This window comes from Lepidochelys kempii, chromosome 3 (assembly GCF_965140265.1).
Source record: "Lepidochelys kempii isolate rLepKem1 chromosome 3, rLepKem1.hap2, whole genome shotgun sequence".
Lineage (NCBI taxonomy): Eukaryota > Metazoa > Chordata > Testudines > Cheloniidae > Lepidochelys > Lepidochelys kempii.
In genome coordinates this window covers 159,386,274-159,411,417 of record NC_133258.1, presented here as the reverse complement: position 1 = coordinate 159,411,417, position 25,144 = coordinate 159,386,274, and the positions used below count along the sequence as shown (strand labels likewise).

Genomic DNA, 25,144 nt, shown 5'->3' with positions numbered 1-25,144 from the left:
CAGCACACAGATGTGAAAGACTGGCTTCCAGCAGTAAATTTGTCAGTGCTTGGTTGAGGCCTAAAGCCTTGGCAAGAGCTAGCACCTGGTTTGCCAGCGTCACGGCTGCATTTCAGTGATGGGTCAAGTGATGTTAGTGCAGAAAGTTTGCAATTATGTGTAAAGTTTGTCAAGCGCATTGAGAGGGGCCATGCATGTTGGTTATTTATCACCCCCGTCATCACTATAGCTACACTTCCATTCATTAAGAAACAAAACAAGATTTTCTGTCAGACCCAGGACTTGACCACCTGGTTATAGCCTTGAAGGTCTGATCAGTTACGTCAAGTCCCTGAGCTCCGAGAATAGTAGAAGCATAACATGAAGCAGAGGTGAAATCCTTCCCTGTCCCTATTCTCAGACATATAGAAATTCCTTCACAGTACGAGAACTAAGGGCTAATACTTTCTGGTGTGTTCACAGGTGACTGCTGGCTGCTGGCCGCCATTGCGTCTCTCACCCTGAATGAAGAGATTCTGGCCAGAGTTGTTCCCAAAGATCAGAGCTTCCAAGACAAATATGCAGGAATCTTCCACTTCCAGGTACCTGACTTCTGCCTTTTGCTAAAGAGTCAAATACTGACAGAACGTGAGGAACATGGTGGGTCGGATCACCTCGTGTAAATTGGTATAGTTCCATTGAAGTTAATGGAGCTGCACCAATTTACACCAGCCAAAGAACTGAAAAGGCATATTTTGGTTACTGTGTCTCTCAAAGATCAGTGGTGGTCTGTCAGACTGGAGTGTGGGTTTCATTCCAGTCCTGTAGTGTTTGTTGTCCAGATCCACTGTGTAGTCCCCACAAAGGACCATTCCCTCCACTCTCACTCCAGAACAGAGAAGTGAAGCATCTCAGAATAAGGCAGGATTCTTCCAAGGATCCCTGCCAGACTGATCCTGGATACGGAAACCATTATCTGTCTGGGGAAGTTAAACTGAAGGAGGTACTTCCAGCCAAGATCATTAGCATTAGGTGACCAGCTAGAGAGTTTCAGAGGAATTTCGATTTCCTCACGCTAGGGGTAAAGGCCTTAGCAGACCCAGCTTCTTATGGGAAGTTTCCCAAGCAACATTGTGATGGGGTGGAATGCTGGCTGAGTCAGTACCATGTTTCTAAGCAGGTGGTTCTAAATATTCAGCCAACAGCCCTTTCACTGCTTATCATAACCCAAGCAGTAATACAACCTGAGTTAACACTGTCTGGGGTAACCAAGGTATCACTTGATGTCTATGGCAGAGAAGCACAAACTTGTGGCAAACAAACTTCAAAAGATTAAAGCAAGTCAGTTTTTCACAAGACACCTGAAAGGTCATGCTTACCCGACCCCTGACCTTTCCTGGGGGCTTATTCTTTTCTCTCCTACACTGCTGTAAATCTGGAGTAACTCCAGGGAAGTCAATGGAATCTCACGGGTGTAAAACTGGAGTTAGGGGCCCTTCAGTTTGCAATGTGGGGCGCTAATCTGATAAGAACAAACTTTCCAGAACTTCCTCCTATCCATGGATCCAGAAACATGAGGAGAGCCGTTTCTTGTACCCTGGTTTGGCACTGACATTTGTTTCCCCCGAGAGAGCCCAGTTGCGTGAGTTATCCAGAGCTTTTTGAACTTCAGAAAAGTCCCATCCTGGTTCAGGTTGAGGCTCGAATGAAGGATCTGCTTGACTCTGAAATGCATCCAGACCAGTCTATCCATCTCTGCAGCAAACTAAGCAAGCAGAACTAATCAAATAACCCTAAAGCCCACAGTACAGCTGGTATTGTGCCATATAGTGAGCCACATAACAATATATACTTTACATGTTCAAAGCACACAAAAATCCATGCAAGACTTACAATGAACTAAAAGCTCAAGAAAAATGTTTAATGAGCAGCCAGGCAGCGAACAGGGAGACAAAACCAAGGAGAATAGAAGAGAATGCAAGAGAGGACATGCACGGAAACGAAAATCAGCTGTGAAGGTTCTGTCCAGAGCATGGCTATGTAACCCATGCACTTGGCAATCAGCAGCAACTAGGTCCTTTTCATTCTCTCTTTCAGTTCTGGCAGTATGGGGAGTGGGTGGATGTTGTTGTTGACGACAGGCTGCCCACCAAAAACGGGGAGCTGCTCTTCGTTCACTCAGCAGAGGGGAGTGAGTTTTGGAGTGCTTTGCTGGAGAAAGCCTATGCCAAGTAAGTAAAGGGTCAATTTTTAAAATCAAAGGAAACTTCTTCCTTTCTGCTTCACCTTTTGACCTCCTCATGCCTAAGCTAATATCTGGTGGAGTATCTGTCCTTTATCTGGAACTATGTGGAGGTAGTGTCAGTCTAATTAGTCTTCTAGGGTACATATCACTGACTGCTTCAGCTGATTGTATAATGTGGGTTTGAGACAGATGCTACAGGCTGTAGCTGAAAAGGCTAATGTTTGTGGTTTCTTCTGGGGCGAAACGTTTTCTCTGTACTTAATCTCTGGTAGTCCAGGTTGTGGAAGAAACATTACACGTGTCCCAAGAAGGTCATGACTGAATACCAGTCGCACTGCCTTATTACCCAGCTGACCTCTGGGGAGCTCATGTTATTCCAGTTCAGTGTGTGCAAACCTCTGATTCATGGTAAGGACACCCAAGTCTGACGTTCCAGTCTCAGGAAGGACAGGAAGGAACTCTTGCATCTAATAGTGGGAATCTTATTCTGAATGTACAGGGCCAGATACTTGACTTCAATGGAACTATGCTGACTTATACCAGCTGAGGTATAAAGGAGTCCGAGGTCTAATTTCTGTATTGAACCTGGGGGCAGAGGGCGCATGTGCTTGATTACATACAGTCTTGAGCATTTGTCATTGCATGTTTGGGCATATCAACCCATATTCCTGACGTACAGCATGTTAGTTCCTACGTGTGGCTTTTCTGCCCTGAAGAGGTAGGAAAGACATAGATGGAGAGGATAGATCCTCAGCTGGTATAAATGGTCATAGCTAAATTGAAATCAGTGGAGCTCCATTGACTTCTTCTTAGCTATGGTATTTATATACTAGGTGAAGAGCTGCCTCAGAGAGAAGGTTGAAACAGTACATGTCCTTTGTGCAGGGTGAATGGGTCATACGAGGCTCTCTCTGGAGGATCCACCACTGAAGGCTTTGAAGATTTCACCGGTGGAATTGCAGAGTGGTATGAGCTGCAAAAGGCACCACCCAACCTGTTCAAAATCATCCAGAAAGCTCTTCTAAAAGGCTCCCTCCTCGGATGCTCTATTGATGTAAGTCAGTCCAGCTCTCTACCAGACTGTTGATATCCCTTGCAGCAGGAGTAGATAGGAAGCAATCAGCATAGTGCTGTGCTCAGTTACCACACAACCCTTGGGATTTTCTACTCATGCTGCTAGCTCAGGGAGGCCAGCTGTCCTCTATTTCATGGCTAGAGAATTTGACACAGGAGTATTAGGGGCAACATAATCCTCTGTGGGGTCAGATCACAGAATATGAAAAATTCAGCCATTACTGATCAGCGATTTAGTGGCATATAAGAGCCAGAGATCTTTTTTTAGAAGGATAATTTATTAACACTTCTGATATGCCCAGATTACGTGGGAGTTGGATTTAATGGCATTGTGTACCACATCCTTGCTTTCCACTGTGCATCAGAGACCTAGATGGGTTAAATAAATCCCACTGGTTTGGCAGGAAGTTATTCCTGGCTCTGGATTTTGGGAAAGAAGGAATCTCAGAATACTTAGGCAGGGATCCCAGCATATTGCTGCTCACAACGATTTCTGCAGAGTTGGGACTGCAGGCCACTAGCATTGCAGTAATATCTTTACCTTATTGCTGCAGAAATTGTTCCCAAGGGTTGCATGAAATTCAGGCTGAAACAGGGAAGCTAGATACATTGGCAGTCTTTTAAATGGCCCTAACAGAATAGGCCCACTGCCAAAATCTCAGTCATCATGGTGTGTACTTTATCTGTATATAAACAAAAAAAAGAGCTTTAGTACTTCAAAAACATTTGAACATACCCCCTAATTAACACAAAGCAAAGAATGTCTAAAGGAAATAGACCAGGAAAAGAAAAAGCCCTAAAGACAGGCACTTTAAGCCAAAAATGTATCGTTAGTACCATAGATTGAAGTTCAGATGATATTAAGCACTGTATGCTTGCTAAGTATTGTCAGTACGGGATAGTCAACTCTCCTAGGGATCATAGATCTTATTTCTTTTTAGTGGGAGGGTAAGTAGTTTAAAAACCTCCATTCACAACATAAACTGAAATATTTCCTCCAAATTTGAGTTAAATCGAAGAGCTACAAGAGAGAGGAACTTCACAATGGGAAAAATAGTTTGCTAAGCACAGTGCACTTCCCTACTCAGGATTTCCCTGCATTTTCTAGGTCCTGTTTTTCTAGCATGCAGTTTGATAAGCATCTGACATCTGGTTTTCTACCCCAGAATGATCCAGGTTTTCAAATCTCCTAGCTGGGAAGAGAGAGACTAAAAATACTGAGCTCCTTTGTTGAAAGGTGTTAGAGAAGCACAAAATGGTTTTATAAATATTTTAATTAGTTCAACCTCAGAACACCCCTGCAAGGTAGGGAAGTTTTATACCCATTTTACAGAGGGTAAAACTGATGCTAAACAACATGCCCAAGATTACCAGCAAATTGGTGGCAGAGCATGGATAAGAACCCAGGAGTCCTGAGTTCACAGCTCCTTTGGTGCACACTAGATAACGTACCTTAAAAATAAAAAATGGTGGATTTGCAGCCTGCTCCATTTAAGACTTTACAGCTTGTATACAGATTTAGACAGCTGTTGAGTGAGGATGAATGTTCAATGTGCAGCAAGATGCACAATGGGCAAGCTCTTGTCTCCTTGGTTCTTCTAGCTCTGCCATCTCAATAATCAGGGGTCCGAATGCTACTCTTAAAAACCTGAGCTACTCACACAGCATTGCACTAAAATGTGTATCTGTGATGTTCATGCTATTTACCATGAATTGTGATACTGTAGCAAGTCGGTGGCCACTTAGGCCTTTATGTGTGTCCTATGCGCACCTGTGGCCACTGGGAACTTCATGGGCACATCAGGAAGTAAACTCCTATCCTGCTACCAAAGCAGAAGCTCTTCCAGAGCTCAAGGAGAATGTCCGTTAGATGCCAGCTGTATGGCACAGAGCTGAGTTTAGATTGCATCCACTACCAGAGCACCCTGGGACACATGGACACTGGCTGGTTTCAGAGCTCTGTTCAAACACCCAATTGATCCTTCCAGTACCCCTGTGCAGCAGCTAAACTCTTGCTCTAAGGGAGCTTTATAAAAGCTGTAGTTTGTTGTATCCTCAGACTTGCAAGCAGCTAATAAGCACCACTGAATTGCTCTGTGTTTCCAGATCACAAGTGCTGCCGAGACCGAGGCAGTCACTTCTCAGAAGCTGGTCAAAGGCCACGCATACTCCGTTACAGGAGCCGAAGAGGTAACCTCTCTCGCGTTGTCCATGGATTGTATTTGCCTGGTGTCCTGCTTGCTTGCATCACAGTCACATTTCACTGTTGTTGTTTTTTTAACCTGTTGGGTAGGTTGAAAATTTTCTGTCAAACTAGTTTTTGACAGAAAATTGGGTTTTGATTTGTGACAATTTTCACAAACATGTCTCCTCCCCATCGCAACTTTCAGCTTTTCACTGAAAAAAAAATCAAAAACTTTTCAGCTGAAAACAAAACTTTTTGGGTTTGGCAAGAAACATTTTACATCCCCTCCCTCCCATTTTCTGACCATTTCTACCCTTGCAGTGAGAGCCTATATACCGAAAACTGTTGAGTCCAACTGCCATCTTGTGGTTAAATTACCTCACAAACATTTACAGTATGCAGAATTTTTAACATCACTTATTACTTATTGAATGCTCTTTTTTATTTAAAAAAAAAAACCCTAAAACAATGTGCATAAAATTGGGTGGATAGAGCAAAGTTCTGAGTTCTCTCTGCGTTTGGAACGGTTAGCCATTCTGCATTGTTCCAGTGTTCCCCAGAGGACTGGGCGTTGCCGAGGCAATACCCAGAGTCTCAGTGTGTGCTGGGTTAATGTGACTCTCCGTGCGTCTACAAACAGCTGGGTCATTTTCCAATCAAGGTCAACAGGCTTGGGGGAAGGAGGCACTTTCCCCTAGTCACCCAGGAGAATATTCCCTCACACACTATCCCTGTGTTTTAGACTCACTGGGCCTCAGCTTTTGGAGTATTATGTTTGGAAAATGGCATCGTCCTAGACTGTTGTTACCACTTTATAATCTTGGAGCTTGATACTGTAAATTGTCCCCGCACAGAGCTCCCAATGGGAAATCCAAGCCCAGCACACTGTACTGTGGGTGATTATTACTCTACTCTGAGTAATGAGGCAGTTCAGAGAACAGCAGGATGCACATATGAGAGAAAGAGGAATGCATACCCAGGGGAACGACATATTCATCTCCTGGTATAGCTGCCCAGCAGCTCCACTGGAAGGACTGATGATCTCACTGTGTGAAAGACGTTTATCTGTGTAAAAGAAGGTGAATTGCCTTGCTCAGTAAAGGAAAGATGGGAGAGGATAGAAGGGAAGCAGACGGATTATGGAAACAGGGGGCCTTGCCACTGATTTTCAATAGTCTTTGGATCATGGCCCTATTCATTACTCCTGAAATGCCCCTGCCTCTCAAATGAAAGTGGTGTCAGTCCCTGGCATGCTGCATACAGGCTGATGAAGCTAAATGGGAATTGGCAGCATGCAGGATTGCAGCTAGCCTTGCTTGTTGGCTCTCCCCCTCCCAATGACAGAAGTCAGTGGGGAGTTCTTCTGTTCCTGACTCAGACATTAAGAAGGCTGGGCCAGCTTTAATCTTTGGAAATCTCTGCAGGCTCTTCCTAGTGGCTGTTTCACTTCGGAACCCCGTTAACCTTCTCAGACCTCAGGCCCACCAGTAACCCCCACAGGCTTCTCTGTGCTGTTTCAGCTACTGCATGCACCATAGTGCACCGGTCCTCATGAGAAAGCGTATCCATTTTCTTGGCTTCAAGCTCACACCCACTGTGCAATTCCCTACTTAAATGAATCCGGTGCCTCCCCCCAAATAACACTGATTTCTGGTTGGGATTTTTAAAGTTCCGAGGGGTCCTAACCCTGATGTCCAGAGTGTTTGTGGTGAGGAAACAGCCTGTGGCAGTTTTTACAAGAACAGGAGCAGTCAACCCAGTGTCCTGTATGTAGTCAGTTGCAGGTATGATTCTGAATACATGTGGGGGACAGAGCGGTTGAGTAGGAAGGTACCGTTTTTACTCAGGCGCTTTTTAGAGTAAAGCCACACTGTAAGAATTGCCGTTGTGCTGTGAATAACCTCACATTCCCTCCGCAGCTCCGCTCTTTATTATTAAACTCTCTTAGACGTGTCATTCTTCCAGTACAAGAATGATTTTGTTTGCCCCCAAGCACACAAATATTTGATTTGCACACAATCTAAATTTCCTGTCTGCATGCATTAGGTAATCAAAGTTTATCCAAAGCCAATGTGGCTTTATGCCTCTTCAACTAAATAACCAGGTGCAAAATTACATAAATAGCTAAGGAATAGGGTGCAAGTATTGTATTTCAATCACTGTGCTTTCTTCTGTGTTTATTACTACACAGGTTCCCTGTGTAACTAAGTCCCTTCTGCACTTCTAATCCTATCAGGTGAATTGCCGAGGAAGCATGCAAAAGCTGATCAGAATCCGAAATCCCTGGGGGGAAGTGGAATGGACTGGAAAATGGAATGATAAGTGAGTTAAAGGTCTAGGGGACTTATACATTGTAAGAGGGTGTTCATCCCAGTGGCATGGCTAAATTTCCACTGGGAATTGCATTCTCCCTACCTGAAATTCCCCCTGAAGTTACCGTTGGACCCAGTATTCTGTACTTTTTATCCTAAACTGTTGTGTGGTGTTGCTTTGTGCTGTTTAAAAGGACCATAGCTTTCCCCACAGAGACTTTACAGTATGCTCTGCTCTCTTTATAAACCCTATTGTAACACACTCTCATGTAAGTTACAGTATTTTGGCTACAGTATAGGGTTACTATAAACCCTTGAGTCATTTCCACCTTGCATGATTAAAGACTTGGATCCCAGTAAGGTCTTCTTCAGAAAAGACGTCTTTGTAAAGTTATACAATTCTTGACAAAGAACTTAATATTTGCTGTTACACTGAAAACATAGATCTGCTGTCTTCAGTGGTAGGAGATCATTGGTCCCAGTTCCTCCTTTTCCAGAAGGAGTTATCCTACTGATGGACAGTTCATTAAAGCAGTCATTTCTTAAAGGCACAATGCCTAACTTTTCAAAAGTGTCTAATGAGTCTGGGTGCCTCCATTTTTGAGTGTCCAACCTGAGACACCAGGCAGGATCCTGATTTGCAGCAGACAGGCAGGTGCTCCACACTTACTGGAATTCAGGCACGTTTAAAGCATCTCAAGCTGGGCCCTCATATAGTGAGGCACCCAAAATCACTAGGCGCTTGTGAAAATTTGTACATGTCTTAACTGTACATGATCTAAATTGCTACCATACTCCACTGAGTTTGGGAGTTCTGCTGAGCTGGGCACAGTAGCATATTGCAATCACATGGAGCCACAGGAGAGCGAAGTGACCCCATCAAAGTCACTGCATTAGGGATGGACTTTGAGCTGTCATTTGACAATTAAGCAAACTCCCATCTTTATGTTGTAGCTGCTCAAACTGGAACAGCGTCGCTCCTGATGTGAGAGAGCGATTGACCAAGAGACAGGAAGATGGAGAATTTTGGTGAGAAGCTCTGGGTTTTTGAACAGCAGGGGAGATTGGTTGTTTTCCTTCATTTTTTAACATAAAGTACCGTGGGCCAACAAACAGTGACTCAGATAAATAGGCCTGGGGATAATATGGAAGTGCACAGCTATCTGCGAACCTGAGCAGAGACGTTGTAGCCTATCCCATTGGATGTGGGGTCCAGGATCCGGATCACCAGAAATGTGATGGATCGGTGTAGTGGCCATATAATCAACGTAGGAGTGATTTCAATCACATAATACCAAAGGTCCCCACAATGGCTGGATAAAGCACCTCATCAGCCTGGCCAACAACTGTAGTGTCAGGTCATAGTTAGAGTTATTAGAGGGAGGATTAGGAAAAGCGGCATGTGGGAAAGTCTCCCATTCTAAGCAGAATTAGTGTGTGGTATTGCTCTTCACAGGATGTCATTCAGTGATTTTCTGAGACATTACTCCCGCCTTGAGATCTGCAACCTGACTCCAGACACGCTGGCAAATGAAAAATACAAGAAGTGGAGCCTGACCAAGCTTGATGGGAACTGGAGGTGTGGCTCCACTGCTGGGGGTTGCAGGAATTACCCAAGTAAGACCTCCCACGTGCTACTTCTGCATTCACAGAAAACACACATGGACTTATTCTAGCTAGGATTTCCTTAGGGCGTGGGGAGTTCTATAAAATCCCCTCAGTCGGGGCTCATCCTTCAGTGTAGCCTCTACGAAACTCCCATTTCTTCTTTCCCTGGCAATTTTTTAAAAATCTAGATCGTTGCCTTTGGCTTAATCCACTACTTGTTTAAAACGCTCAAACAGCCCCTGCCAAACACCAGCTGGATTCATCTTTCTCCAGGGATGTGTCTAGACAGAGAGCTATGAACTAGTGATCTAACCATGGGACTGGCCCCTGGGAGCTTGGGGGAGTCTAATCCTGGTTCTCACGTTGACTTCTTTTGCAGCCTTGGGCAAGTCCCTTAGGCCAGCGTTTTCTGGTATCTACCAACTATCGGGTGATCGGGTGCTCATCTTGAGACACCTAGAACCTGATTTTCAGGGGTACTGAGTCCCCGCAACTCCCATTGACTTCACGGGAAAATAGTTTCAATGAGAGCCACAGGGGCTCATCGTCTCTGAAAATCAGACCACTTGCATAGGGGCATAAATCTGGACAGTGCTGCTGTTCTTTATGCACCCCAGTTTGAAAGTTTAGGTCTGTATCTTTAAGGACACGTCCAAGCTACCGTGGCTGCTGAGAAATGTCAGTATGGGCTGGTTTCAGAGAAGGCTCTGAGGGGTTTGTGTCAAACTCTGTTTCCTCAGATACTTTCTGGATGAATCCGCAGTATTTGATTAAGCTGGAGGAAGAAGATGAGGATCCCGATGATCCTGAGAAAGGCTGCACCTTCTTAGTTGGCCTGATTCAGAAGCACCGCAGGAGGCAGCGGAAGATGGGGGAGGATATGCACACCATTGGCTTTGGGATCTACGAGGCAAGTAGCGCAATGCACATACACATGCAAATTCCTTGAGGGGAAGAAACTAGAAAAAGTTCCCAGAACTTCAAAAATGGGGAGGGGTCATCAGTGAATGGTTCCTCTGCTTCCCTGCCGTCTAACGCTTCAGGAACAAGACACAAAGTCAGATGCAGCAATGCCCGTCCAGCACCTGGTACGTCTAGCCCCTCTGAGTGCCAGCTGCTGAACACCTCTGGTGTACAGGGGCAGGGTAGGGGATTAAACAATGAAAAGTCAGAAATGCATTCTGGGTTCCACTCACCTCAGCCTTTTTCAGTTGATCAAATCATGGGGAGTGGTGACAGAATGGGAGTGTTTCTGGCAGGGGATGGGACACTAGTTGGGGATCAGAGCTAGTGTGAAAAAGATCGGCCCAGGATCAGAGCCAGTGAAAGCATGTGTAAGACTAGCTGGGATAAAGGACTACAGAAAGGGGCTGGCATTGGTGTGTGCATCTAAACCAGCTCCACCTCTATTTCCTAATAAACACACCCAGGCTCACTGGTACTTCCTTTAAACATAGTGCCATCTAGGGCCTAATTCCCCAAGTTCTAGTCCCAGTTGTGCCACAAACTTGCTGTATGAGCTTGGGCAAGTTACTGAACGGTATTCTGCTGCCATTTCCAAGGCTGGAAAATAGATGTCACACCATCTGCTCCACCTGGGCATTGTGAGACTTAAAGCAAGTTCAGGTTCTCTGAAGAAAGTTGCTAGACAAGCGCAAGATTCATTAGTTATGGTAATGCCAGTAAATGAACAGCCTGGTCCCTTTTGTGCATTTTTTTGTGGGACAACAAGCAGCCCATTCTACAGAAGAGTTGCATGCAAATCCCAAAGGAAAAACCCTGAACTGGGTGCTGCTTGAAACCTCCTGCTGTTTGGAATTGTTAAATCCTTGGCAGTTTCATGCCAAGGCAAGTGAGCCAGAAACCAGCAGCATTCCAGATTCCTTTCAGTACGAGAGTGGACAAAGGGATGGAATGACCTAGGTTTGATGTGCAAACTAAACGTGTCCAATGGAGAGCTTCAACAGAAACCACAGTTTCTCATCTTTGATTTAGTGGGTCAGTTTGCAGAGACTACAGTGCCCACCATGATGTAAGAGGTTTTCCATTCAGATCATGACAGAGCATTGCATGATGGGATCTGTAGTCTCCAAAGGCCATATTGCTGTTTTGAAGAAGGAGATGGCTACTAATGGCTCCATTTTATACAGATTAGGTGTAGCCCTCAGGGTTCTGACAAGTTGCCACATGGTCTTTAATTGGATAAAGCTTGGGTGCCCTGTTTTAATACAAGACAGAGACTATACCTCAGCTACCAGTATTGAGTATAGTCATATCTATCACAGTGTATTTCACTAGATATGTGTCAGAGAGGTGCAGAGTGAAGTATCAGCAGAAAAATGTCATGACCTTGGATAATAGTAATAATTATCTAACCTTTCTGCTTGTTTCCTTTCAATGAACAAATGAATAACTTGTGTCCCTTTCTGCTTTTTCTGCAGCTGCCCTCGCAGGTATGTAATGTGCATTTTCTCTTTCCTCCATTCTCGGGTTAATGTTCATAGACGGGGCTTAATGGCATGGATAAAGAGAGAGCACTCCACTGGACAGACAATATTGACCTTGCTAAGTCTATAAGTAGATCTTCCAGGCCGGAAGCTATTTGTTTTTGTTGTATTGCTGCTCTGCACATGGGTAGGATTCTTTGCTGCACAAACCCAGCAAACCCCCCTTGGGTAGCCTATTTTCTCAGGCTGGCACAGGGTCCAAATTTGGCACAAAATGAATATTCCAAATAACGATTTTCTGTTGTCCCTTTTGGTCCCTATTGTCAATTGCATCTAGTTAATACAAGCCTGGGCTTTTGTATACTATGACAGTGTTTGAGGGCAATTGCAATAAGATTGATTCCCTGGACACTAACAGCTCCTAAAATTATGCTCTGTTGTCCTAAACCAGTAGACACTGACTTGTATCAAGTATAATATTAACATACACACACTGCATTAGCAGAGAGAGAGACCCTTAGACATCCCTGGCTTTCCAGGGTGGGGGGGATGTGAAAATAGCACCCAGCACACGTCTTTAAAATCCTAAATATTTTGCCAAATTCCTCCCAAACTGTGTAACATATCTAGAATTTGACAGCCCAGGGTAAAGGTTTTATTGACCCTCATTTGGAATGACCTGCGTAACATGCACTATCCCTCAAACTCACAAGTAAGGTGACCATCGCAAACTCATGCCAATGAAACCTATATACCAAGCCAATATTTATTCTCTCTCATAATTCTCTTGCATTGATCTTTACCCAAGGAGGATAACATGTTACTGTTCTGTTTTCACCTTCTCTCTGAACTGAAATAACTCGTTATTTGTTTGAATAAGTTTTCTGGCCAGACAAACGTTCATCTGAGCAAAAACTTCTTCCTGACGAACAGAGCCAGAGAAAAATCAAACACCTTCATCAACCTCCGAGAGGTACTAAACCGATTCAAATTGCCTCCAGGAGAATATGTCATTGTGCCATCCACTTTTGAACCCAACAAGAATGGGGATTTCTGCCTCCGAGTCTTCTCTGAAAAGAATGCAGATTCACAGTACGTAGCTAATGCACCCTCTCTCTCCTCCTTATGGTAATCCAGAAATATTATCCTGATAAATCTGATGTCTCTGAGGGACTGGATGGCTCTGAGAATTGCTAATGGGATCCCCTTAGCTCATTGCTTTAAATGTAGAATGATCAAAAATTGCTACTATGGCCCATGTAAAAGGAGTTCATGGTTTTGTTCCATTTCCCCGTGGACAGGTATCTGCATTAAAGGAAAACCCCACAACCATTGGCATCCTTGTTGAGAGCCTCATCTGAGAGGCCAGTGATCAAAGGCACCATGGTGTCTGAATTACCCTCTGATCTCTAGTGGTGGTCTCTTCTGGTTAAGGACTGTTTGTCCTATATGCAGGGAAGTTTCCTGTTATTGTTAATCACATTTATTGCAGTAGTGTCCAGGGTCCAACCAAGATCAGTCCCACTATGCTAGGCAGTATAAAAACCACAAAGTAGTAGACAGCTTTGCCCCCCCAAATAGACAAATGAGACAATGTGTAGAGGAAAGGGATGTAGCAAACCAGCAGAGTGATCAATGTGACTGCGGCCAATGTCATGTTAGTTTCACAGCTTGCAAAGGCAGGTTAGTTAGGAGGGGATTAGCTCAGTGGAAAGACAGAGAAAGGGAGTGTGGTGAGGGGGACAGAGCTGGTGAGAAGAGGAAGGGAGATGAGTCAAAGGTGCAAGGGGCAGATGTAGAGTGACGCTGAGGTGAAGTTTGCATTGATTCCCCCTCTTATACTGGATGAAGGACTTCAGTTTCCAGGGCTGTCAGTGCAGCATCTTTAAACTCACTCAGAATCAAACATTGTCTTACTGAAACCAACAGGGCCCAGCTAATGCAAGACAAGCTCTGTCTTTCACTCATACTGCGTACTTAATAATCCAGGGTGAGCATCTAGGCCAGAGGTAGGCAAACTACGGCCCGGGGGCCGCATCTGGCCCTCCAGATGTTCTAATGCGGCCCTCGAGCTCCCATCGGGGAGTGGGGTCCGGGGCTTGCCCTGTTCCGCGTGGCTCCTGGAAGCAGCGGCATGTCCCCACTTTGGCTCCTAGGTGTAGGGAGCAGTCAGGGGGCTCTGCATGCTGCCCCCACCCTAAGCGCTGCCCCCGCAGCTCCCGTTGGCCAGGAAACATGACCAATGGGAGCTGCAGGGGCGGCATGCAGAGCTGCCGTCCACACCTCACCGCGTAGGAGCCAGAGAGTGGAACATGCCACTGCTTCTGGGAGCTCCTTGAGGTAAGCACTGCCTGGAGCCTGCACCCCTGACTCCCTCTCGCATCCCAACCCCCTGCCCCAGCCCTGATTCCCCTCCCACCCTCTGAACCCCTTGGTCCCAGCCCAGAGTACCCGCCTGCACTCCGAACCCCTCATCCCCAGTACCATACCCCCAGCCGGAGCCCTCCCCCTCTCCCAAATTTTGTGAGCATTCATGGCCCGCCATACGATTTCCATACCCAGATGTGGTCCTCAGGCCAAAAATTTTGCCCACCCCTGATCTAGGACCACAGAGCATCAGCCTGAATTCCAATTTCCTCTTTAATATGGGATTGAATCCAACCCATCATCAACTTCTTCATTGCTTCTGAGCACCAGTGAGGAGAGTTCTAATTAAACGCTGCAGAAGGTGAGGGGCAGATTTCATATCAATCCTGGCAGCGTAGGTGCTGATTATTGAGCAGGAACCAATTGAGTCTTAAGTGTTAAAGAAAGCACTCAAGAATAGCAGGCTGGGCTCTCTGACTCACGGAAATGTTAAATCTCACAATGAGGATGTACATTTCCTATTGCCTCTAAAGCCCAATTGCAAGACTAGTGCCCACAAACAGACACAATTAGACATAAGAGGTGAGCTCACACCTTTGAAATCTTGCTGGGAAAAGGCCCAGGGAACTAGCCCAGCTGAACGTCTTCCTTGATTAAAAATATGAAACTTCAAACACGACTGATTCGAAACGGCACCATTTGGGAAGTACGTGGAATAATCATGATTCTAAAGAGAAGAGAAGAATTTCAAAACTGTCACCATGTGAGGAAGGGATGGCTCAGGGGACTGGAAACGTGTTAGGAAGCTTTTCATCTCTAGGCTTTTCAAACCCTGTATACAAACACAAAAGGCCACTTACTCTAGGCCTGCACGTTACACGGCCCCCTGTGAAAGCTGGGTCTCCTGCCACATTGTTTATTTTCAGCCTTCAAGTAGCTATTCAGTTTTAGTTCTACCCTCAACCATAACTCACCAACACTCCTTCCCCAGGTGATAGATCCACACAAGTAGCGGCAGATGAGCTGAATAGCTCCTCCTTTGGTTTGCTGCATCTTGTGTACTAACAGAATGGGATGGTCTAATCTCAATGGAGGAGTAGGAGCCAGGGACTCCTGGGTTCTAATTCCAGCTCTGACTCAGATTACTTCTGAAGCCTTGGATAAATTACTGAAACTCTCTGTGCCTATTTCCTTCTCTCTGAAATAGAGAAGTTAATAGATATGGGTTTGATGCAGGCATTAGTGGGTGAAAAAAAAAATCTATGTAGGAGCTCAGACTAGATGAGCATCCTGGTTCATTCTGGCCTTAAAATGAATCTTCTGTGAATCTGTAATACTGCCTCATAGGAGCGTTGCATGGTTTGTAAAAGTAAAGTGCTTTGAGGGTGAAATGAACTAAAAATTATGCTGTCATAACTGGAATAATGTTAATGGCACTGGTTTGCTTGAAAGTCAGTTTCTGTGGGCAGTCATCCACAAAAATCAATATTTGGGCCTCTGCCTTAAACATTGATTATTATTAACTTGATTTTCAATTAATATTTAAATGGATTTTTCTAGAATTTTCTAAAGCTATATTATAGGAGTTAAAAGAACTAGTATTGAAGTAAAACTTCTGCTTAAGCTGCTTTATTTTTTATTAGTTTGTTTTAACATCAATCCTTTTATCTTTCTAGGATTGTAGATGATGCAATTGAGGCCAATATTGAAGAGGTAAATCTTCTCCCCTCCCTCCCCCTTAATATTGCTAATTGAAGCGATCCTATCACAGACAGAAAGGTGATAGTTAAGGATACGATTCGGTCACGGAAGTCATGGATTCCGTGACTTGCTGGGACCTCCGGGACTTCTTCTGGGGCAGGGATGGAGCAGCAGTGCCTGGGGTTAGGTCAGCGCCCTTGGGGCAGGAGCAGCAGCCGGGCGAGAGAAGCTGCCAGCCATCAGCCCTGGTGCTGCTGCAGCAGGAGCAGCAGCCCCCAGGCCCACCAGAGCAGCAGCCAGGGTTGGATTAGCCCCTGCAAGCCCCTGGCAGCACTGTTTGTCCTCTGCCACCCTCCCCCGGCTGGGTATTTTTAGTAAAAGTCAGGGACAGGTCGTGGGCTTCTGCGAAATTTTGTTTATTGCCTGCAATTCGTCCCTGACTTTTACTAAAAATGCCTTTGACAGAATCTTAGCCTTATTGATAGATCATGCCTTTTTTCCATTTATCTGACTCCCCTCTTTCTCGAGCAGCACAAAACATTCACAGTATTGTAGTCTTTTTCTATTAGTCCATAATCCGTCAAGAACTTCTATTTCATCCTGAACCCAGATTCTTGGATGTACACACATAGCTCCCAGTGAAGTCAATGAAAACATCTGAAGCAGCTTTGAAAACAGATTTCAGCCCTTACCTGCAGCAACAAAACTCAGCCTGTTCAGATACCAGATCAGACATTGTTCATTGAAATGATTCAAGCCTCGGCAAACAGGCTTCAGTTTTCAAATGTAGACATTAAATCCACATTTGAGTAGAGGGACCCAATCCAGCAATACATAGTCATGTGAATAGTCCCACTGACATTATGAGATGGCTTGTGTAAGGGATGCAGGATAATATGTATAGTTTTGTAAGCAAGAGCATGTCCTAGTAGTTAAAGCAGCAGATTACTTAATTAGCATGTATGTAAATCTTTGCAGGAGTGGGATCTGAATGTTTTACATATGTTTTTTTAAACAGACACTCTGGGGTTCAGTTTAGTCCAATATCTGGTTTTGTTTAAAAAAAAAAAAGACAGACTCAATGGTAAAAGTTAGATTTAAAAAATTCTTTCCTTTGCAATAATCTGCAGTGTTGCTTGTACCATAGCTAAGGAAATGCATTCGTTTAAATGTGATTGCTAATGAAACAGCATCTCCGACACAATGTCCCTTCTTATAACAGGTTGATTTTTACCATTTGAACCCTTTTCTAGAATGACATCAGTGAAGATGACATTGAACCCAGTTTCAAAAAACTTTTTGCGCAGTTGGCTGGAGCGGTGGGTATTTCTCTTACATATTCTTATCCATTATTATCAGTGTACATGGTTCTCCACAAATCTTCTGCGTCTTCTACCCCAAGGAGCAGTTTAACTCAGATGTGCTGGCCAGATTTGCAAAACATACATACACAATTGTGCATGCCAAAATGTCCACAGTTGTGTGCCTAATTGCCACAGGCAATTGGTCTGTGTAATGGGGTTTACTCACCACTCCGGTGCCTCCTTGTGGCTGAAACGGAAATTAGCTCTGGTAGCCAGTGCACCCTCCTCTGGTGGTTCCTCACTGCCATCACTTTTGTTCCCAGACCCACACCACTCCCAGGACTGAGGCGTCCTCTTCATAAACACTGCCCTCTGGCTGTGCCACCCTCTGTGTTTCCCCCTTCTGGGGGACAATATCACAGTCCCTGAATCCAGCCACTTCCTCAGTGGCAAGTGGGGGTGGGGGGGACTCAGGCCCACTCACTACTCTGGGTCCCAGCCCAGGGACCCTGTGGATGGCTGCCACTTGCTGCATCTCCTCAGTTCATTTCCTTGGGCCACTGTCCTACAGCCTCCAGCACCTTCTTCCCCTTACCTCAGCACTTCAGCCTGCCAGTCTTAGCAGCTAGCCAGCTCTCTCTAGCTTCCCGGGTCCCTGCTGGCAGCACTGCTCTGTCCAGGGTGCTGGCACCCCTTCCTCCTGCCAAGAGTCTGAGCTTCCCTCATCAAGCTCCAGGTAGATACTGCCACTGCTCTGCAGCTCCTCTTATATAGGCCTGCCCAGCCCTGATTGGCTGCTTTCTCCACAGCCTCCCTAGGGCTCCATTAACCCCTTACAGGCCAGTGTGGGGTGGATGTCCCATCACAGTCTCATATAGCCCCCAGCTAAAGAACTTACCTCTTTGGGTCAAGCTCTTTAGATTCATGCCTTTAGCTCTGGAAGTTCCTGGTTCAGCTCATCCAGCAATCACAGCAATTAAGCATGCAAAACATGCACATGCACTTTTATGCACCCTGCTGAGCACATGCCCTTCTGAAAATCTGGCTTATGGAGTAACCAAGTATGACAAGGTACAGGGGCAATATCTGGTCCCCAGAGAAAAAGGCTTAGCTGAGCGTTCCCCTTGCATGGGTGCTCAGAGGAAAGAGCTTCCTGGCTATACACCCAGGGCTCCTATGAGTGGAGCAAACCCCAGGCAGGGAGAGTTACTATTACTCTTTTTATGTGACATTATCTTGTTTTAGACTTACTCTGGTTAAGCCCTCTGCTGATTGCACCTGCGGTTGTTTCTGCTGAGTCAGGCCCCTAGCTCAGTGGTTTTCTACCTGGGGTACGCATACCCCTGAGGGTGCACAGAGGTCTTCCAGGCAGTACATCAACTTATCTAGAGATTTGCCTAGTTTTGCAACAGGCTATATAAAAAGCACTAGCGAAGTCAGTACAGACCAAAATTTCATATGGACAATGGCTTGCTTATATTGCTCTATATACTATACACTAAAATGTAAGTACATTTATATTCCAATTGATTTATTTTATAATTGTATGGTCAAAATGAGACAGTAAGCCATTTTTCAGTACTAGTGTGCTGTGACACTTTTGTATTTTTGATGACTGATTTTGTAATCAAGGAGTTTTTAAGTGAGGTGAAACATAGGGGTCCACAAGATGAATCAGACTCCTGAAAGAGGTACAGTGCTTTGAAAAGGTTGAGAGCCACTGCCTTAGAGAAGCAATGGAATCCAGACCTGGCCAGTGAGATCAGCATAGGAAGGTTTCACAGAAGGACTTCAAATCCTTCCATAAAACCCACTCCAAGACAGAGTGTGCTTGGAGCACGAGAGGTGATGGGAAATTTCAGGGGTAAAAGCTAGACCTGGCAAACTCATCAGAAGGAGTCCTGAGCATGCCCGGTAACTGCTGTTAGCATATGAGGTGATAGCCAGATTTAAACTGTCTGCATTTTCTAAGCATTGCAGAGCTTTTGATTTCATTTGTGCAAATTTTATTCAGTCTGGGTAAATGCAATAGATCTTCTAGCTAACCCTCTCACGCCCTTCCCTGTTACATAGATTCCACATCTGGCTTGGCTTACTATGACTATTTTGTTACAACTGTTTTGTTACATTTCCACAGGATGCAGAGATATCTGCTTTTGAATTATGTAATATCCTGAGAAAAATCATGGCTAAACGTAAGTGTTTTCCTCTCCTCTGAGAATACATTGTCTGTGATGGCCAGTAGTAGGTTAGAAACAGAGCACCCACAACTTCCAGAGAAGTCAAATGTGCAGACATCGATCCCAGTCCTGTGCTTCACAGAGATCTCAAACTAGCTGTGCCCCTAATTCCTGCACTCCAGAGCTGCAGGAGAAACTCTTGGCAGTCTGAGCTCAGGACTGCTCAACACCACACCGGCATGAATGAGGAACACTCCTTGTGTGTGTATAGGTGTTACTGGGTCTGGCTAGTCAGATAGAAGCTGGTTAGCTCAAGGGATTGGTAATGGACAAGAGTGTCACTATCCTCTAGTGGTTTGAATCCAACCTAGATTGATATTGATGTGAAATAATCAGATTATGTGATCACATTACTCAAACCAATGAGCAGACATGCTGCTGGATTCTGAATAAGATGCAAGCAACACCAAGAAGCACTGCAGAAGCCTTACTATGAGTGAATTACAATGATCAGGGCTGGTGTCAGGTGTCAAAGGCATAAACTGCTCTTGCAAGTTCCTTGTGAAATAATTATGGTCACGGCCTGCACAATTGAAAAAAAAATCCACCTTTCCCTGTACCTGAATCAGTCACAAACTGGCACGTGGTGCCAACTGGATTCCGGTGATTACAACAGAGGTGGACTGTGAAGACCATGTTGCTGTCCTTAAAGGGCACTGGTTCAAATGAGAAGAAGTTGTTGGCCATCAGATTTACTTAAAGAAAAGTGAATCTGTTGCTTTCAAGATGAACCAGCATCTGAGAGAACTTTGTTTGGGGAAAGGTAAGAGTAGGGGACTAATGTGAAACACTGAATGAATGGGAATGTTAGGATGCGTACAGCTCCTCTTTCTGGTTTAGAAGGGGGAGTAACTTACACAGACAGCTGCCTATTTTAAGCCTCCAAGGTTAGTGACAGCACAGGCAACTGGCTAGGGCTTCTCTCAGTGATAATGGAGGGGTGTTTCTAATCTTGTTTTTCTTGCACAAAGGGACTCAGGACTTGTTACTGGTTTAGTCTCCCCTTGGACACTGATAAGTTCACAGAGATAAAAGCCCCACTGATTTTTACAGACATCAGCCAAATAGACAGGGAGGTCCATGCTGTGCTTTATCCCCCTAGATGCACCAGCGTGGTATAGATTGTCTTTCCTGTATAACTGAGCTCAGTCTCCTTCCCCTTTCCTTCAGTCCCCACAGGAGCACTTATGTTTACTGACAGGACCAGAGACACTTGATCTCTGCAGCTCACATACAAACCATTTATGCGTGGAGGTTCTGCTTCGAAAATTTCCCAGCAGCTTTTACGCTTAGGACTCATGGTCAATTGCCTCAAAGTGCTGAGGATGCTGATCATGGGCACTTTGCCCATCCCCTTCATTCCAGTCATGTGACCCGCCACTGTGCAAAATGAGAACTTTCCTGCAACCCTTTGCAGAGGGTCCTCATCCCGGTAGACAGACCCTCACAGACCCTGTCCTGCTTGTAGACAGCCTGCTGTTTAGCATGAAGCCACTCTGTATTCCATGCCAGTAAGTCTTGTCCCCCTACATCCCAGCATCTACTGTAGGCACATGCTGTGTCCTTTGTTGAGGGAGAGCAGGATCCAGCAGCCGAGAAAGCAGGTTTCACTAAGAGGGCCTGCAAGGGGAGACGAGGTTTCCATCAAGCAGGTAGGAGATGATAGGATTCTCTGGAGGCAGGAGTCCTGCCCCAGGCTCTCCTCCCAGCACCCTCAGACTCTCCCTACACGTTTCACACCAGTCACATAAAAATTAACCAGTCCCCTGGCAATGTCCAGCTGAGAACTATCCAGTTTCCTAAGGATTAAAATTACATTTGTTAGGAGCTGGAAGCAGTTCCTAGACTAGTGGGTAGCACCACCTGCATCTTACTATAGGGAGTGGTTGTGAGCGTATGTATGATTTTTCCCTCTAGGCGCTGCTCCACAGAAAAAATAAGGGTCTTGCTAACAGGAGCTAAAGGAATTTCACTTTCGTCCGATCAGGAGAGCCTTGTATTTTTGGAGCTGAAGGCCCAGGGTTCTGTTAATGGCTGCGTGCATACGTGTGCATGCAGGTGGTAGTAATGTTACCTCCCTCCAATGGACCTACCAAAAAGCATAGAACAACGCTAGCCTGGAATCAAACTAGAGACGGCTCATTGCCCCATCCAAGCCCAAAGGAAAGGTTCAGGTACAGACACTGAATTACTGGCTATTGAACAGCGGAAGTAGTAGAAAAGGCACTATAGCCCTGAGCTTTCTAGGCGTGAGTTGTTGGTCTACACAACATTAAAAACACCCAGACACAGTTGGGTTCCGAAGCACTCTTCACTATCTCTGTAGACAAACCTACAAAGTCTAGCTCCATATCTGCACAGCTGTACTTGTTAGGGGCTGATGGCTTCTGCAGTTGAAGACAGGGAGGCCCACTAGGAGGTTTCCCAAACTATTTAAAGGGTTACTATCCAATTCCCATACACTTCCACATATAACTAACCTGCCTTCTGTCCTCTTTCCTTTCAGGCCAAGATATTAAATCAGATGGCTTCAGTATTGAGACGTGTAAAATCATGGTTGATCTGTTAGATGTATCCTTTGATTGTATTAGCTAGACTGTGTTCCTCTATCAATGCTGAAATGGATCCAGTGGGGGAGTGGGGATGTCCCTATCAATCCATCCCTTCCTACCCACAACCCCTGCAGGAGGGAAGGCCAGATCTGCTTGTGACAGCCACTCTTTAAAGACTCTCTTGCATAGAGACTATACATATTAATAGTACTGCCAGTTAATGCTGAATCTACGGTATGTCTAGCAGTGGGAGCCTGTATTTTTAGAGCAAAAGGTCCTGTCTGAATTCCAGCCTTGATGCTACATGTGTGGTCTGGCTGGCAACAGCCTAGGAAAAGATTGATCCCAACATGGAATCGGTATCATGGGCTCATTTAGAGGACCGAAATCTGTATATTAGAAGTGATATCAGTACATTCAATCCATGTCAGATTTGGCCAGAACATAGTAAAATCACAAAGATTTCACGGTTAAAAATAAGGGAAACCAGCTAGAAGCACAGTCCCAGAACTTCTTTCCAGACAACACATAGTTTTTCTGAGCCCAATGCTCTAGGAAGAAATCTACCATGATAGCCATGCTCAGTTTCACTGGCAGGAGAGGGGAAGGGGTTTGTTTGATCTTTTAAACCATCGCAGGTTTGAGAATAACGTGGTTAGAAAAAGAAAATTACCGAACAAAATGAAGCTCTCCTGCAATTTGTTGTAAAATGTGGCAGAGCCCAGGATTCCACTGTTGTAGTTACAGTAAGAGACAGACAGTGATGTTGGGATTCTTTTGTTAGGGGTTTTCTGAAGACCTACAAATTCTGTCAACAGCAGCTCTTGATTTTGGTTATGTCTCTGTTTCAAATCCAGACATGGTATGACTCAGATTCCCATCAATAGGTGAACCACCACTGGGGAACAGAATGGCATCCTCTCGGTACACATACTGAATAGTTAAAGATTACCTGTGGAAGGCACTGAAAAGGCTTGGGGAAATATTCAGAGATTCAGATTTAATTCATCCAAACAGATGATTTAGAAACTTAAAACACAACTGAAGAAAGAGAGGAAGAGTCCCTAGATCCTGCAGGATGAGCCAGAGTAAGCCATGCATCACAAGATGATTTGCATCCTTCTCTAAATTTGACATCAGAAAAACAGTGTTGAGATTATATTAAAGCAAACCTAATGTAGAGGAGGGAAAACATTTCTTTCCTGCCATCCAAAGAGGTTGCCTTAACTCTTCCTGCAGTCGGATGGAAGCGGTAAACTGGGACTGAAGGAGTTCTACATACTCTGGACAAAGATACAGAAATATCAAGTAAGATATGATTTCTGTAGAAGGGAACATGCAGTATACTACTTGTGTCAATGTAGTCTGGTCTGTTCAATGGCTGTTGGAGCACTGTGGGTGTAAATCTATATGTATATTGTGAGTACAGTATATCTATCTATATGGGCAATTTTGAGCACATATTGTTAAACGGAAAGATTGAGTTCTTCAGTAAAAACCTGCTCCCCGGCCCAGTTCTGTGAGGCACTGAACTTCCTCCACTCCCACTAAGTGAGTGGGAGCTGGGGACACTCAGTGCCTGACAAGAGGGACACAGCATCTTGCAGGATGGGGCTCAGTGGGACTAGCATGGCCTTGAGCATCACAAGGCCATGGCACACACAGACCACAAATGCAGAACGTAAAGGCAGGACGGTTTCAGTCCTATCCTTTCCTCACTGGGAATTCCTGCTCTTACTTGCACATCAGCTTCACCAGCCACTCAAATTTTAAAAAGTTATTTTTATAAAAATAATAGGCCTCCAGAATGGCCACGGAAAGCAACAGTAGATAAAAGAAACAAAGTATTAGACTTCTGTTATCAGATAACTCCACATTTTACAGCTGGGGACCACACTGATGGCAACCCCAAACACAGGGAGCTGGGACCCTCCGGCTGGTTCACTCTCTGTGACCAGTTTAAAACAGGGGGGCGGAGCCTCAGCTGGTTTAAGACAATTTACACAAGCTAAGGATCTGCCCCCTGGGATTTTAAGTTTTAAAGCCCTAGAGACAAGTCAGCTGCTCTTTAGAATTCTAGGGTGAAGAGCAGAAGGTGGAGCCACCTCAGCTCCTGTGACTGCTCCTCACGTTAGCTCCACGTCCCTCCCACCTCCTTAGCCTTTTCACTTACAGGTCTGATAGCTTTGACACAGGACCAAGTGCTAGACAGTGCCTGCTTTGTCAGTGGCTCTGCAGTCCCACATTGTACTTACCCTGCGATCACTGCACTTTCAGGTGACTTCCTTGAGTCTCCTCCCTACTGGATGCTGCACTGAAAGGATTAGCTATGGCTCCATCTTGGCCAGGTCTACACGACAGCCCTATAGCGGTATCACTATGTCACTCAGGGGTATGAAAAATCCACACCCTGAGTGATGTAGTTATACTGACCTTAGCCCCCCACGTAGACAGTGCTAGGTCGATGGGAGAGCTTCTCCTGATGACATAGCTACTGCCCCCTGGGGAGATGGAGTATCTGCGCCGATGGGAGAAGCTCTCCCGTAGCAGCATCTTCACTAAAGCACCTTCCGCAGTGCAGTTGGTGAAGTTCTGTATGTGAAGACAAGCCCTAGGAGCAGTTGTATGACTGACACTAATTAAATCAATCCAAAATCCATGTTAGGTTCCATTTCTCAGGAAAGCAGAGACTCTGCTTTCCACAGGCATTTATCCGACTTCTGGCTGAAGTCAAAATAACCAGCTCTTAATTATTGATGATCTCCAACACTGGATTTTGTGTTCTACAGAAAATCTATAGGGAAATAGATGTCGATCGCTCTGGTACCATGAACTCCTATGAGATGCGGAGAGCATTAGAAGAAGCAGGTACTTCCATTCCTCTATAGCTGTATTACCCAACATTTATCTGCCTGTATGCAGTATAGGGTTATGCCACTTCAAGTCCCTTATCTAGACCAATAATCAAAGTCAATAGGTGCTGGTGTAAATACAGTGTAACCATTTCAGTGATCTTTATCAGTGACACTGGCTTATTGTGTACACTCATCTTTCTCTCTGGTGGTTGGCCATGATATCTGGCTATACTCAGCAATTGAGGCACATTAAAAGTGGCCCAGATGAGTGGCTT

The 25,144-nt window shown here is 45.1% G+C and overlaps 1 protein-coding gene across 1 annotated transcript in view; it reads left to right on the top strand.

Annotated features, from left to right (window-relative positions):
• The window catches only part of CAPN2 (calpain 2), a 55,466-nt gene that overhangs the window by 23,621 nt on the left and 6,701 nt on the right, over positions 1-25,144 (top strand). Inside the window, exons 3-18 of the mRNA XM_073338767.1 lie at positions 463-581; positions 2,077-2,210; positions 3,110-3,278; positions 5,405-5,488; positions 7,720-7,805; positions 8,750-8,824; positions 9,252-9,412; positions 10,144-10,313; positions 11,845-11,856; positions 12,731-12,942; positions 15,894-15,930; positions 17,172-17,237; positions 19,360-19,417; positions 21,969-22,033; positions 23,254-23,322; positions 24,804-24,882. Coding sequence (XP_073194868.1) covers positions 463-581; positions 2,077-2,210; positions 3,110-3,278; positions 5,405-5,488; positions 7,720-7,805; positions 8,750-8,824; positions 9,252-9,412; positions 10,144-10,313; positions 11,845-11,856; positions 12,731-12,942; positions 15,894-15,930; positions 17,172-17,237; positions 19,360-19,417; positions 21,969-22,033; positions 23,254-23,322; positions 24,804-24,882 — 1,596 coding nt within the window. The remainder of the gene's footprint in view (positions 1-462; positions 582-2,076; positions 2,211-3,109; positions 3,279-5,404; positions 5,489-7,719; positions 7,806-8,749; positions 8,825-9,251; positions 9,413-10,143; positions 10,314-11,844; positions 11,857-12,730; positions 12,943-15,893; positions 15,931-17,171; positions 17,238-19,359; positions 19,418-21,968; positions 22,034-23,253; positions 23,323-24,803; positions 24,883-25,144) is intronic.